Below are 13361 nucleotides of genomic sequence, written 5' to 3'. Positions count from 1 at the left end.
GATTTAATTAATACAGTTTCTGTTTGATTATTTCGGGTCTAAGCTAGCCGGGCAGCCAGGAACCAACAAGAGGCCTTCTCCAACACCTATATCGGTAAAGTGTTGGGGCTCATTTAGAGAATTCATAGAAATGCAAATTCTAGTCTCTTATCTTAAGTGATATATTAAATCTTGCAATCTTATTTAGTGGTTTGTATAAAGTAATTGTTACTAAGAATTAAGCATATTTTTAACAACTACTACCTGTAGGTAAGTATCGTATCGATATTTTTATCAAGTTGACTATTGAGTAAATAGTAATTTTTTTAAAACCTTAGAGCCTATGTGTAAGTACTGGCTAAAAGTTGCAGGATTATAATTTTTCTCATGATAAGAGAGAAATTCATGTAGGTAAGAAGTGAATTAAAACAACCTAATAAGCTTTAAAGTTTTTAGCATTCTTCTCCATTGTGCATTGTAGCAGAGAGGTAAAAAGACTGATTTTATACAGTGAGTCCAATGGAACCAGTACAGTATCCAGTAACAAAAGAATTGACCACCAAATGTGACTTCATTTGATGTAATCACTTTCTTGTGTCACAAATCAAGAGTAGATGGAGGCATGATTCATACAAATTATGAATTTATAGAAGATTAAATCATGTGTGTATGCCAGGGGCAGAGTTGAAAGAACAATTATAAATAATATAAGATATGAAGCAAATTGCACCAGATGGACATGGTTCCAATGATTAAAAGGTTGATGGGTGGGTATTATGTACAAAATTCCAAACTGAAGCCAGGAATTATGATGCACCAACTAAATTCCAGCATTCAATAATAGTAATCAGGAAAATCTCTATGAGTTTAAGGTCAGCCTAGTCTGTGAATGGTTCCAGGTCAGCCAAAGCTACGTAGTGAGACCCTGTCTTGAAATAGAACAAAAAAATTCAAATGTAAAACTAAGGTAAACACATACACATACCATGCATACAGGTCTTAATCACTATTCTGTAATTATTAAATTATATATCATAATTTAAAATATAAGTGGTATTCAGTATCATTTTATAAGTAATTTGATAGTATTGACTCCTTTGCTAGACTTTTTCTATGAAGTCCATGTAAATGTCAGTTATGTCTGAAGTCTGCCCATCATTTACAAAATTTGTTGAATGAACTTTATAGGCATAGTAACTTCATGACTTATATTTAACCATCTGACAAATCAAAATACTTCTTTGAAAAGATGCTTTGTGGAAGGATCAGAGTTTGACTAAACTCTCTGAATTCAGTAAATATATTTCACTTAACTTAAGTGAATAGAGGTGCCTGAGCATATTTATCCAGTAAGACAATTGGAGAGCTATCAGTTTTTCATACCATAGGTATAGTTTCGTGCAGCCAATATATATATATATATATATATATATATATATATATATATATATATATATATATATATATATATATAATATTCATCTTATTGTAGTATATTTGGAGGTTTATATTGTTGCATCATATAAATAGTATTATTACCACTATATTCATTAACAACCTAGATTTTTTAAAATAATTCTTACTTCTCGGAGTCTCTCACTTGCATTCAGACCAAATTGGCACAGGGAGTTGATATTCCAGTCTAGTCCAAAATCTTGGGGTTTGTGAGAGGAATAACTTTACCTTAAAGCAGCAAAAGAAAAGCAAGAGAATGTATTTCTACAAGAAAATATATCTGTAGAAGAGTTGTAAGACCATGTTTTTGGCCTCAGAATGTGGTATCGCTGATAGTGCCGGGACATTACTGCAGACAGATTATGGGATATAAAAGTTGAACAGAAATGATGTGACATTAAGAGGGAAGGGTAGAGTAGAGAATAGATAACTAGGAGAAGATTTTCACTGAAGAGTGGTTTTCCTTTGTACAATGCTGATCAGACTATACATTAGTAAATTCATTATGGAAAATAGTGTGGAGGTTTATCAAAAGATTAAGACTAAAGCACTTAGGATGCAGCAATTGTTCTCTTGCATATACATCCCAAACAAACATAAGTCCATGTGCTAAGGAGACACATTTATTTTCATGTTTTTTGCAATATTATTTATAATATCTACAAAATAAGAACAATTTTAGTTTCAGTTGTCTGTACTTAAATAAAGGTAAGGTGTGCATATTTCTGTGAAAATATCATGTAGTCATAAAATGAATGGAATTGTGGCTTTATGACCAATATTGATAGATCTGGAGCAATTTATGTTGTAACTTAATATAGGCATTAAAACCAAATATTACATTAGAAATCAAAAGAACTACTCACAAAGATTTTGAGAGTAAAATAGTGATTCCTTAAGGTTAGAGGAACCATGTGGAAGGAAAGAGTAAGGATTTAGAGATATTAGTGTTTGATGGTACAGTGGACAACTCCACATAATATTATGTATTAGGTAAGAGGTTCTGGTGTCAGGTGTTTCAATAAATATTCAGTTAATTTTGTATCCTCAGAAACTGTTTGATGAATCAGATCTGTCTAATTGGATTGAAGCATTATAGAGCATGTAAGTATCAAAACAGACAGATTACGTTAGTAAATGATTTATTACCATATGTCATATGAACACATTTTATTAAAAGTAAGGCAGGGATATTAAAAGAAGAGCATAACAAAAGTAAAAATATGTTTGAAAACCTGTTTACTTATTTCACTATAGCTGATAACTGTAGGGGCAAGACGAGAAACCTAGCAGATTTTGGAAGGCTGCAGAATTAAGACATGGCAAATGTTAAAACCCTCACTATAACACTAGTGACTGGATCAGAAACCAGGGACAAGAGACAAAAAGTACACGTGCTCAAAAATGGAACATGTATGTTCTCCTTGTTTGTGAAGCAAACGTCTCTAGAGATCTCAGAAATACTTTACAGACTAAGAAATATGAAAGGAACACTCTACAGACAGCTTGTAGATTTAGCAAATTGTAATGATAGTTACAGTTTGAGGTGTATTTTGTAAAATCAACTTTCAGAACATATTGAGATACGATTTTAAATCAGATTTTAAATATTCTTACAAAACATTTTTATATTCTACATAAGTATAAACAAATGTTTAAATAACTTTAATGATAATTTTCTCATAAAACTAAATTACATTACAAAAGTCCTGTGAAGTAAAACAAAAATGACTTAATATTCTTATAATTGAAAGAGCCATACTATTTGTGTGTCATATATATTTTCTGTCTGACAAAACAATTTGAAATCAACTAAGCATAAAACAAAATGACCATGAATAAACAAAACCTGGACACACAGAGGCAGTAGGACATTCCCTGTTATGTCTACAGAAGCAGCCAGTGAACATTTCAAAGGCCACACGGATACAAGCTGAGATTCATAATTACTTAGAGAATTAGAGCAAGGTTCACTCCCAGATCCCTGCACTATGCATCAAATCAAAGGCATAGGAAGAATTCATGCTGCTGACTTAGGCATGGTGTTAAATCCATTATCCAAATCGGTTTTCTCAACTTCACACTGAAGTATTGCTGTAAAGTAAACATGGAGCGAGCAACCCAATCTTTGGTACCAAGTCATCCAAATAAAACCTAAAACACAAAAAGCCTATAGAATATCATACCCAGATATTGTTTGCTATTTTCACCAAAGAAAACACCCAGTGTAAACACAATCATTCACATCTGTAACATAATATTATAACAATCAAATGAGTGTGTGTGTGTGTAACAGCAATTTGAAAAAAGAAAGGCAAGAACAATAAGTACAGGGGTATGCCTGCAGAGAGGAAAGGGATGGGAGAAATGATTTAATTATACATTTCGAGACATTGTCTCATAATGTAGCTCTGGCTGCCCTGGAACACACTGTGTAGATCAGGCTGTCCTTGAACTCAAGAAATCTACTTGCCTCCACCTTCTAAGTGCTGAAATTAAAGGTGTGCATGACAACATCCGATTAAATGTTTCTTTTTATTCCCATATTAAGATAAGGCCCCAAAAGCAAAATGAGAGGTTGGTGTCATTTAAATTACTCATTTATTGACTAATTTGTAAAAGCTAGGGAAGTTCTGAAGATTTCATTGTTTCTATCATGAGCCTTTCCCACATATTAGGTATAATTTCATGTCATTTACATATTATAAAATATACATTAGTCAAATTATTTAAGTGATAACCATTATTTTTATGTCTAGTAAAAGTTATTTGAAAACCTGACAGTTGATTTTACTCAGAGTTGAACATAAGTTTTCTTATGGGCTAGTAGCGATTTCATAGCTCATGGTGTGAAGGACTCCTTGGATACATTCACTTTCAAGCACTTCGAGGACAGGAGAGCATAGGTAGGAGAAATAATCCCTACATTAAAATGTTTTTTGTTTGGTTGACTTTAAAATACTTAAGCTTTCATTTATTCATCTGAAAGTATGATATTCAAAATACTATTAACTTAATATGCTCAGTTAATTATCTGAAAAGTAATATTTTTGAGACATTTAATTTTATTTTTCTGGACATATTTACTTTAACCTAAAAATATTTCTCATATATTGTATAAAATTGTAAATTTCCACTTTACATTTATGATCATTTATGTCTTCTGTGTGATCGGCATGTTTTACACAAATGCTGATGCAAAAATATGCTAACATCTGGAAACGTATCATTGCTTATACTGTTCTTCCATTCCTGAATACTATTCAATGTCTGAAAAATAGACAAAAAGTATCTAACAGTAGATGTTACATAATATTAGCACATTTAACAATTCAATTTCCATTGCACGTGGCTTTCATGGAAAATTATTTAGCAGAGAGTTTCTATTTAATCAGCCTACATTTCATGTTAGTTCAAGTATCTGGATCCATATGAGTTACAATAGGCATCTTTAATGTTTAGATGATGAAAATACTAGTGTGCTGTTTGTGTGTTAACTCAATGCTTCTCCACTTCGAAAGCTATTTTATTTAAACTTTGTACATTTACTTTCATCTGTGCATAGCATTCAAATAATAGCATTACAGAAAGACAACACTGATAGGGTCGCAGGATTTAGTGGGAAATTGTGTCAAGGAGAAAACTTTTCCTTTCACATATTATTCCAACATGACGTTATGACAGAGAGGTGAGTAAATCCTTGTTGAATTTCATTAAAGTTTATATAACACAGTTCCAACTTAGATGAGGCACACAGCACAGGCTTAGCAAATCTGACAGTGTGTATGTAGGTCACACCTCTCTCGACTGTCATTTTTTTTGAGATTCACATCTCAGCCCACCATCCCAGTGCAAATAACAAAAGCAATGGATATACTAGAAAAGGCAAAACCATAAACAAACAAAATCTTTTCTATGTTTGAGGATATTTTCCTTAGTTAAATATTTCCAGAGTCAATTTTTTCACGCTTCTAGACATTCACACATTTAAAAAAAGATAATTAACATTTATATTTATGAGGGCATTTCAAATAATCCTAAATTAGAAGAATAATGCAGACTGTATCTCTCAGGAGCACCTCTATATTTCTTCGACACTTTTACAGTGTACCAAAAATATGTTATCTTCAGCAAGCAAACTTGGAGCCAATGCCTACATCTTTATTTCCAGATTTCCTACTATCAGGGGAGGTTTAAAAATCTGGAGTGTGAAAAGCAAGTCAGATACTTCAAGCTGTTAGCATGATTTGTCTGCCACCCAAATGAACTAAGCAGGAGTCTGCAGAGATCTTTGTACGGAGGTCTCAGCTAAGGCAATAATCAACTTTGAAGTCAACGGAGGACCATGGTGCTTGATGACTGAAGAATCAGTATCTTCATAACTGTATAGAAGGTACGAAGGGCATAAAAGTGGACGTAAAGTAACAGGTCAGTAAGTTGTGGAGTGTGAGTGTATCTGCTTGCAGAAATAGGATGGAAGTGAATCTGCAGGGACCACTCTACCACCAGGCTATGTGGTAAATGATAATATTATTCACTCTGGATAGAAAAGCGCTTCTCACTGAAGTAAACATCATTAATAGGGCCATGCAGAAAGAAGGGATGAAAGGAACACTGAGGAAATTACATAAAAACTATAATTTTTTCTGCAACATAACACATGAGAAAAGCATACTCAGTCCTTGATTCTAAAGCCTGCAAAAATTCTCTCATACTCGTTTTCTTCAATTTTATATAATGCTATTATAGGAAAGTAAAGTATTTTGTGGTTTTAGCTGGCACAATAATCAAAATTCTCTTCTTTGCTTTAATTCTCGATCAGAAAGGGACTGAGATGGAGCTCAAATATTAACTTCTGTGCAATCATCGATAATATGGAAACATGAGACAATTGGGTTCATTAATCTTCTTTCTACCATTCAACAGATTCTCCAGATACTGGAAAAAGGAATCGACACAATTTTCCTGACACTATCACTCTCTTCATATGCACCTGCCTACCGAATGTGGGTTTTCTGCAGACAGCAAAGATGTAAATGCAGAATTTGGCATATCTCCTATGCTTCTCAGTAACCTGCAGAGGTATTCTTCACCTAACCTGGAAAGGAACAAGGGACTCATTGCCATAAAGGCTAAGTGTTTTAAGTACAGTTTATTCATCATAAAATTAAATATTATGACCAAGAAATGGGAAATTTCTACATCCCAAAATTTAGATAGTGTAGCATTCAGGAGAAGGTAAAATTCATAATTTCAAATATTCACTGTGTTAGAAGTCGTCTTATTTTCCAACTTAAAATTAAAAGTCATATGAAAATCATCTCATTACTATCCATTTATGTAAAATAGCAAACAATGAACATGTAGCTTCCAAAAACTGAGTAATAAATGATTGTAGGCATATCCAAAGTTTCTGATAGCTGCATTTTGTAAAAGATTCATCTCTCTGGAAATGCCAGTAATATCCAATTTAAAGTAAGGATGTTGATAGAAATAAAGAATTTACTTTGCACACAACTGTTTTTTTTTTTGGTTCACATTATTGTGTATACTATTATTTACTTTGATAAAGGTTAAGAAAGAAGATAAAGTACTTTTAAATCAAAGTTAACATGTGAAAACATATTGACACATGTTGAATTTCTTCATTTTATCAATATTTATCACTATGCTGACACCATGTATCCATTATCCCTTTGTCTATATAATTATGTAATTAGATTGTTTTTTCCTAAACTTTACTCCCTTCATGTCTTCCCATATCCCATCTGCACTTTTTTAAATGAATGGCCTCCTTTTCTATTAGTTGTTATTTCATTAATTTATGTTCATGTATATACATATGTATTCCTAAATATAACTCAGGAACTCATTATAATTTTACACACAAACATACATACACACACACACACACACACACACACACACACACACATATATATATATATATATATATATATATATATATATATATATATATATATTTCCAGGGATCACCATTTGACACTATACAATCAATTAATATGCCCTTTTCTGGGAGAGGCTACCTCTCCCCTCTCCTGCTTCCAGCTTTCTTCATTTGTCTATAACACTTTGTGCAGAGTTCAGGCATTGTGGGCTTTTCTCTATCTACTTTGACATGTCCTTTGGTGTTGCTGAAATTTATACTTTCCATTTTCTAGATTATCTAGATTGTCTGTGTGTTGTGTGTACGCACATTTACATTTATACAGGTGTGCATGTGCATATGAAAGCCAGAATTTTTAAGTCAAGTACCTTCCTCTATTATTAGCTGTTAATGTTGATACTGTTTATCTTGTCTAACCTGGAGTTCACTTGTTAGCTAGACTGGTTGTCCAGTAGTCTCTTGGGATCCACCAGGTTGTTGGTTGTTTTTTACTCTTTGGCTTTTGACGCAGCCAATCATTTAAATCCCAAATATATTATGTGAAGGCTTATTCTTACTTACAAATGTCCAGTCTTAGACTGCCTTATTTCTATTCAGCCTTTATTAACTTAAGTTATCCTATCTACCTTTTGCCTCTAGGCTTTTGTCTTTCTGTATTCTACATTACTTCCTTTACTTCTTAAGCCAAGGCTTGCTGTGTAGCTGCATGACTGACCACTGACGTTCTCGTCTCCTCTTCTTGCTTCTCGATCTCTTCACATAGTTCTCCTCCTATTTATTCTCTCTGTCTGCCAACCCTGCCTGACTGTATATTAGTCAATCAGGTGTTCTAGACATTGTAACACATCGTTAAAAAACTGTTCCACAGCACAAGCAACTCTAACACCTTCAACTAATATCTACAACCTACCTGTCTCCATCCAACTAGCAGCTGGCTTACAGTGTCTACCATGAAGTCAGTATTTTCATGTATTCTGAGGATTTCAACTCTGGTCCTAATGTTTGCACAGGAGGCAGTTTATCAACTCAACAATTTTTCTACTCTATAGCTAAGATTTCTAATAAGATTACAAACTAGGTTTTATTTAAGAATTTTAAAGCAGAGAATACATGTATATTCTCTACTTTTATAACAGGTAAATATACCATTTTTAAAAAAGAAAATTGAATCAGGGTCAGACACATCACAGGCCTTTTTATTTTCCAATCAATATCCAATTTGTCAGGCAGAAAGGCTGATTCCTTCATTTTTAAAGATTTATTAAGTTCTCTTTGCTAATAGGATTTATTAATTCAGACAAATGAGATGGAAGCTTAAAGAAATTATAGAACTTGAAGATTGATGCTTCTAAAAGTAATGGAAACGTATAAACCTGTTTTAAAATGCAGTATACACAAAACAGCTTTGAAATTCTCCCAAATGAAGAATTGCATATGTATAAATGCATGAAGGGTAATTGAAAGATATAGTAAATATATGGGAGTATGTTTTATGTCATTTCATCTTACTTTATGATAAATGATTAAACATAAAAATTACCATTATCTGAGTAACAGTGTCAATGTTTGTAAAACTAAGAAATGTATTCATCTCCAACCATTCAAAGGTTTTCTTCTTACTAATTTGCAGAACCTAAAAAATGTATAACTCTTTTTCCCATTGAATCATGTCAATCAAAAGTATGTTCTCAGTTTTACAAACTCACTATTCTGATTAAATGAGATGTAAAGCTACAACTTTTTATTTATTATTCTTTTATATGGTATATTTAAAAATATCACTATGAGTAAAATATAAATTTATGAAAGAGAAAATAGATCAATAAACTATTGTTTTATATTTTTATCATAGTATCTTATACAGGAAAATTCCTAACTATGAACTTGACAATAAAGTAAAATTGTTAAATAATGCTACATAATATATAAACATGCTCATTCTGCAGCTATTTTGATATATATATCATACGTTACATGTCTCTGTTTTTACTGCATACTTAAATCACATATATGTGCATATATTTGTATATGGCATATGCAACAGTAAACTTGTAAGACATTAATTGGTCACGTGCAAAATGCATTTCACAAATATGAGACTCAAGTAAATCATATGAGAATAGTTTCATAAGAATCGCATTAATTGCCCTTCATGAGCAAACACTTATTTAAGTGAAAATTCAATAATATTTAAACACCAAACTTACTAAGTTCTAGCTTAATTCCCTTGTCATTTAGGACAGCTCCTTAAGTCTTAAAAGCATGGTCTAATCAATTTACCCCCTAGTGGTGGAGTGCTCCTGAGCCTTTCAGACGGACTTTCACAAGAAAGGAAGGCATACACTTCTGCTCAGTACCGCATCATTCTAATTGCCACACGGAAAGAGATCAGATTTTTGTTTGATCCAAGAAATAAGCTTCTTTTAATTTAAATTGAAATGTATGTATAAAACACAGGATGAGAAACCTTTATGCGCATGTCCAGAGCAGCTTAAAGAAATAAACCTTAGGCAATGGTCTATTGAAAATGTATATTATGAAATTTAAAATATCAATCATCTATGTGAAAATTCCTTTTACACTCCAAAGTTACTTGGTAAAAGGATGTTTGAGCATAGTCATCATATTTTCAAAGCATGAACGACATGGGTTTTCTGCTACTTTTTGTGTCATGATGACCCCTCCTGGTTGAGCTGTTCATTAACTTAGATTCATGGAGTTACTGTTTTTCTGCCTTGAGTCTTTCTAAGTATTGAAAACATAACTTCAAAATAAGTATAACATAAAATGTATATTTTTCATTATGTGTAAAAATAAAATAAATTTAAGAGTTCATTCTCATCACTAAATTCAGGCATTACTCATTAAATTTATTTCCAGGATTTGTGACAATTTTGGGCTTGTGTTTCAGAGTTTAAACTCAAACTTAATAAAACCCTATCGCAGCTAATCCATTTTTAACTCTTTAAAAAACATTTAAAATATATTGTAACTATTTATCTTGTATAGAATAAGAACTAAATAAATTTTAAAGCTCAGAAAAATGTCTAAAGTTATGATTTTATGTTATTTTTCACTGAATTCTAAGTAGTAAAAGCACATATGAAATAAGGACTTTTGAGTCTTCAAACTATAGCAGAGTAATGAAGGTGAACATATCATTCTGAACGCATGGTGATTGCTTTAGATTGACCCATTTCTACTAAGGCATGTGGAAAAAATGAGAGACAGAATTCTGGAAGCTATTGGGAAGTAGGAAATCAAACCACAGAATACAACATACTTTAGCTTTTAGCGAGTATATAGGAAGCGTGGAAGCAAATCCCATACCATTATACAAACATATTTTGAAATGGAAATTGAAATTCCATCAGAATAATATCCCATAGGTAGTGTTACACATTTCTGTAGATGTCAGCATCAAACAGTCTTGTTTCACTATTTCCATTTAACTCTATACAATAAACATGGATAAAAGCAGTACTTTTTGTAGGTTTGTTTGTATTCTGAGACTACCGTAAAATTTCCTTTGTTCAAGTTTACTACAACTTGGCTGTCTTTTTTTTCTCACTTTTCTCTCTCTTTAATCACCGCAAAGAAGCTCATAGATGGTCCTTTGGGACTATGTCAACCGACTGCTAATGGTAGCATTGTAGGCAATTGCTGATCACAACATATAAAGCCTATTTCAAGATTTTTTCATTAACAAAATATAATAAAGTATTATTAACACTTTGTACAGTGGAATGATAATATTAATATGGAAACATAGATGGAGGTAAGCATGAATACATTCACAGAACTATAAACAGAGAGAGGGCCACAAAACATGTGAGGCCTCTGGAGTCAACTCAACTTATCTAAGTGGAGAATATTTCCCTCTGAACTCCACAAATCCATACCCCTTCACCAACAGATTCACCCATCCTCAGAAACAAGGCTGTGCTTAGGAAAACTCTACAAAGTACCACAGAAAATCAGTCCAGCCTTTAACTCTTCCTCAGCCAAAGCCAACTATGTCCTTCCTCTCTTCATAAACAGCATGCATTTCTAAAGGAATGAAGAAAATGAGCTGGAATCTTCCATTTCATCTAAACCTCATCAAAACACAAACCATATCTGCCCTTTCACTCTGTCCTTAAAAACACACATTTTGGACAGCGACGTAACTTTTAAACCATCTCTTCATTAACCATTAATAACATAACATTTCCTTTGCACTGTCCGTCCCAAGTCATGGCCTGCATGAGTCATGCCCATTACCCGAAACTACTAAGTAATTTGCACATTTTCAGTTCCAATATTAGATCTCCGTTTTCATATGTATAATCAACTGCTAAATGAGCATTAACTTTTTTAAGAGGGCAGAAAAAAATTAGTGAGTCCAAAGGTACCCAAACTACTTGAGGTCTGTTCCTCTTTCCTCCTCAGACCAATGCTCAAGTTAAAACCATCAATAAAAATCAGAAACTTCTGCTTATTTTCCTCACTACCCAAGTAAAATGTAATCTTCTCCAGTCTGTGCAAATCGGTCGCAAGAAACGACTACACTCATCAAAAGCAGTTGCGGAGCAATCTTTAAGACTAGGAACAACTTTCCAGAAGCATCCAGCACTATGAAAATCATCTACACTAAAAAAGGAGCTCCCCGGGTTTAGAGTTTTTCTGCTTCTCTGCGGCAGTGCCTGCAAGTGCTAGGCATCCGATACACATACATGCACATAAACATACACCAGGGGCAAAAACTGCGAATGCTCCTCGGAGTTGATGCCTGGGCGCCCTTACACCAATGCGGCACTGAAGTGGCTCCAGTACGGAGCCACAGAGAGGAGAGAACTACTTACGAAACGTGGAGGGAGCCATCCAGGCTCTGCAGATGAAGCTGCTGAGAATCCAGAGCAAGAGCGCTGCCCTGCAGCCTGCTCTCAGGGACACCACCATCCTTCGCCTCCGGGCCAGCAGTACTCCAAAAGCTCGCTGCGGAGATGCAGTCCGCTTCTCCGTGGGGTTCTTGAAAGGAACTGGTCTGTCCTCAGATGCAAGAGGAAGCCAAGCTCCTCCTGCTTCGTTTCCTCTCCCCTCACCCCCTCCAGTTCCAGTTCTGGGCTGGCAGCAGCAGGAGAGGCGCAGCCTTGCTTTCCCCTATCTGTGGGTCTGGTCTCTTGCTCTGAGAGCCAGTGAAATGCCAGGGGAAGAAATTCAAACCGAGAAGAAATAGGAGGGGTGAGAGAGAGGAGGAGACTGACACCTACCCCGCCCTCTTCTCTGGGAAAAAAAAATCACCAGAGGACGCGTGGGGGAAATCTGGAGAGCACTGAGCCTACAGGAGAGAACCGGAGAGCTATGTGTCCAGCGATGCCGCTGTTGCCAATGCGGGCGAGGGCTCGGGTGGCCACTGTGCAGCGCGACTCAGAGGGGTTTCCAGTAGGCTGTCAGTTCCCAGGCTGAGATCAAGGATGTGCGGAGCGGAGCACAGCCCCGGGTGCTCGCTTGGCCTCAGCGCGGCGCAGCACTGAGAAGCATCTCTATAGAGCACAGCAGCAGCGGCAACAGTAGCCAGGAGCTGGAGATGCCGCTGCTTCTAGCAGCGCCTGCAGACCTGGGCGAGCCTGGCAAAGGGAAACCTTCCCCCTCTTCCCTTCTTGTTCCCTTCCCGGCCCCTCCTCCTCCTCCTCCTCCTCCTCCTCCTCCTCCTCCTCCTCCTCCTCCTCCTCCTCCTCCTCCTCCTCCTCCTCCTCCTTTTCCTTCTCTTTTTCTACCGTACTCCTCTGGCCATAACAACCCTTCTGCCCTGCCCTCGTCTGGTTTGGAAGCAAAACTGAGAAGGAAACCACCGGCCCAGGCTGGAGTCCCGGCCAAGGCAGGAGGTATGCACGCGCCTCTCTCTAGGCGGGAGGTGCTGCTGTCCACGGTTCTGAAGTTAGGGCTTTGCTGTGTAATCTAAGAACCCTGCTCTAGACCTCCTTACTGGTTCTTTGACCCATTCATGGGAGGGAGAAGCTCCTTGATGGCATGCTTT

At 35.4% G+C, this 13361-nt stretch overlaps 1 protein-coding gene across 3 annotated transcripts in view; it reads right to left on the bottom strand.

Annotated features, from left to right (window-relative positions):
* Cntnap2 (contactin associated protein 2) overlaps nucleotides 1-13008 on the bottom strand; it is a 2084252-nt gene extending 2071244 nt beyond the window's left edge. For all 3 annotated transcript variants that reach the window (XR_012908553.1, XR_012908554.1, XM_075953824.1), the window contains exon 1: nucleotides 12187-13008. Coding sequence is in view for 1 of the 3 variants with exons in the window: in XM_075953824.1 (XP_075809939.1) it covers nucleotides 12187-12283 (97 nt within the window). In the remaining 2 variants the exon portion in view is untranslated. The remainder of the gene's footprint in view (nucleotides 1-12186) is intronic.
* Nucleotides 13009-13361: the final 353 nt, after the last annotated feature.

Source organism: Microtus pennsylvanicus, chromosome 19, assembly GCF_037038515.1.
Source record: "Microtus pennsylvanicus isolate mMicPen1 chromosome 19, mMicPen1.hap1, whole genome shotgun sequence".
NCBI lineage: Eukaryota > Metazoa > Chordata > Mammalia > Rodentia > Cricetidae > Microtus > Microtus pennsylvanicus.
This window is presented reverse-complemented; position numbering and strand designations above follow the sequence as displayed.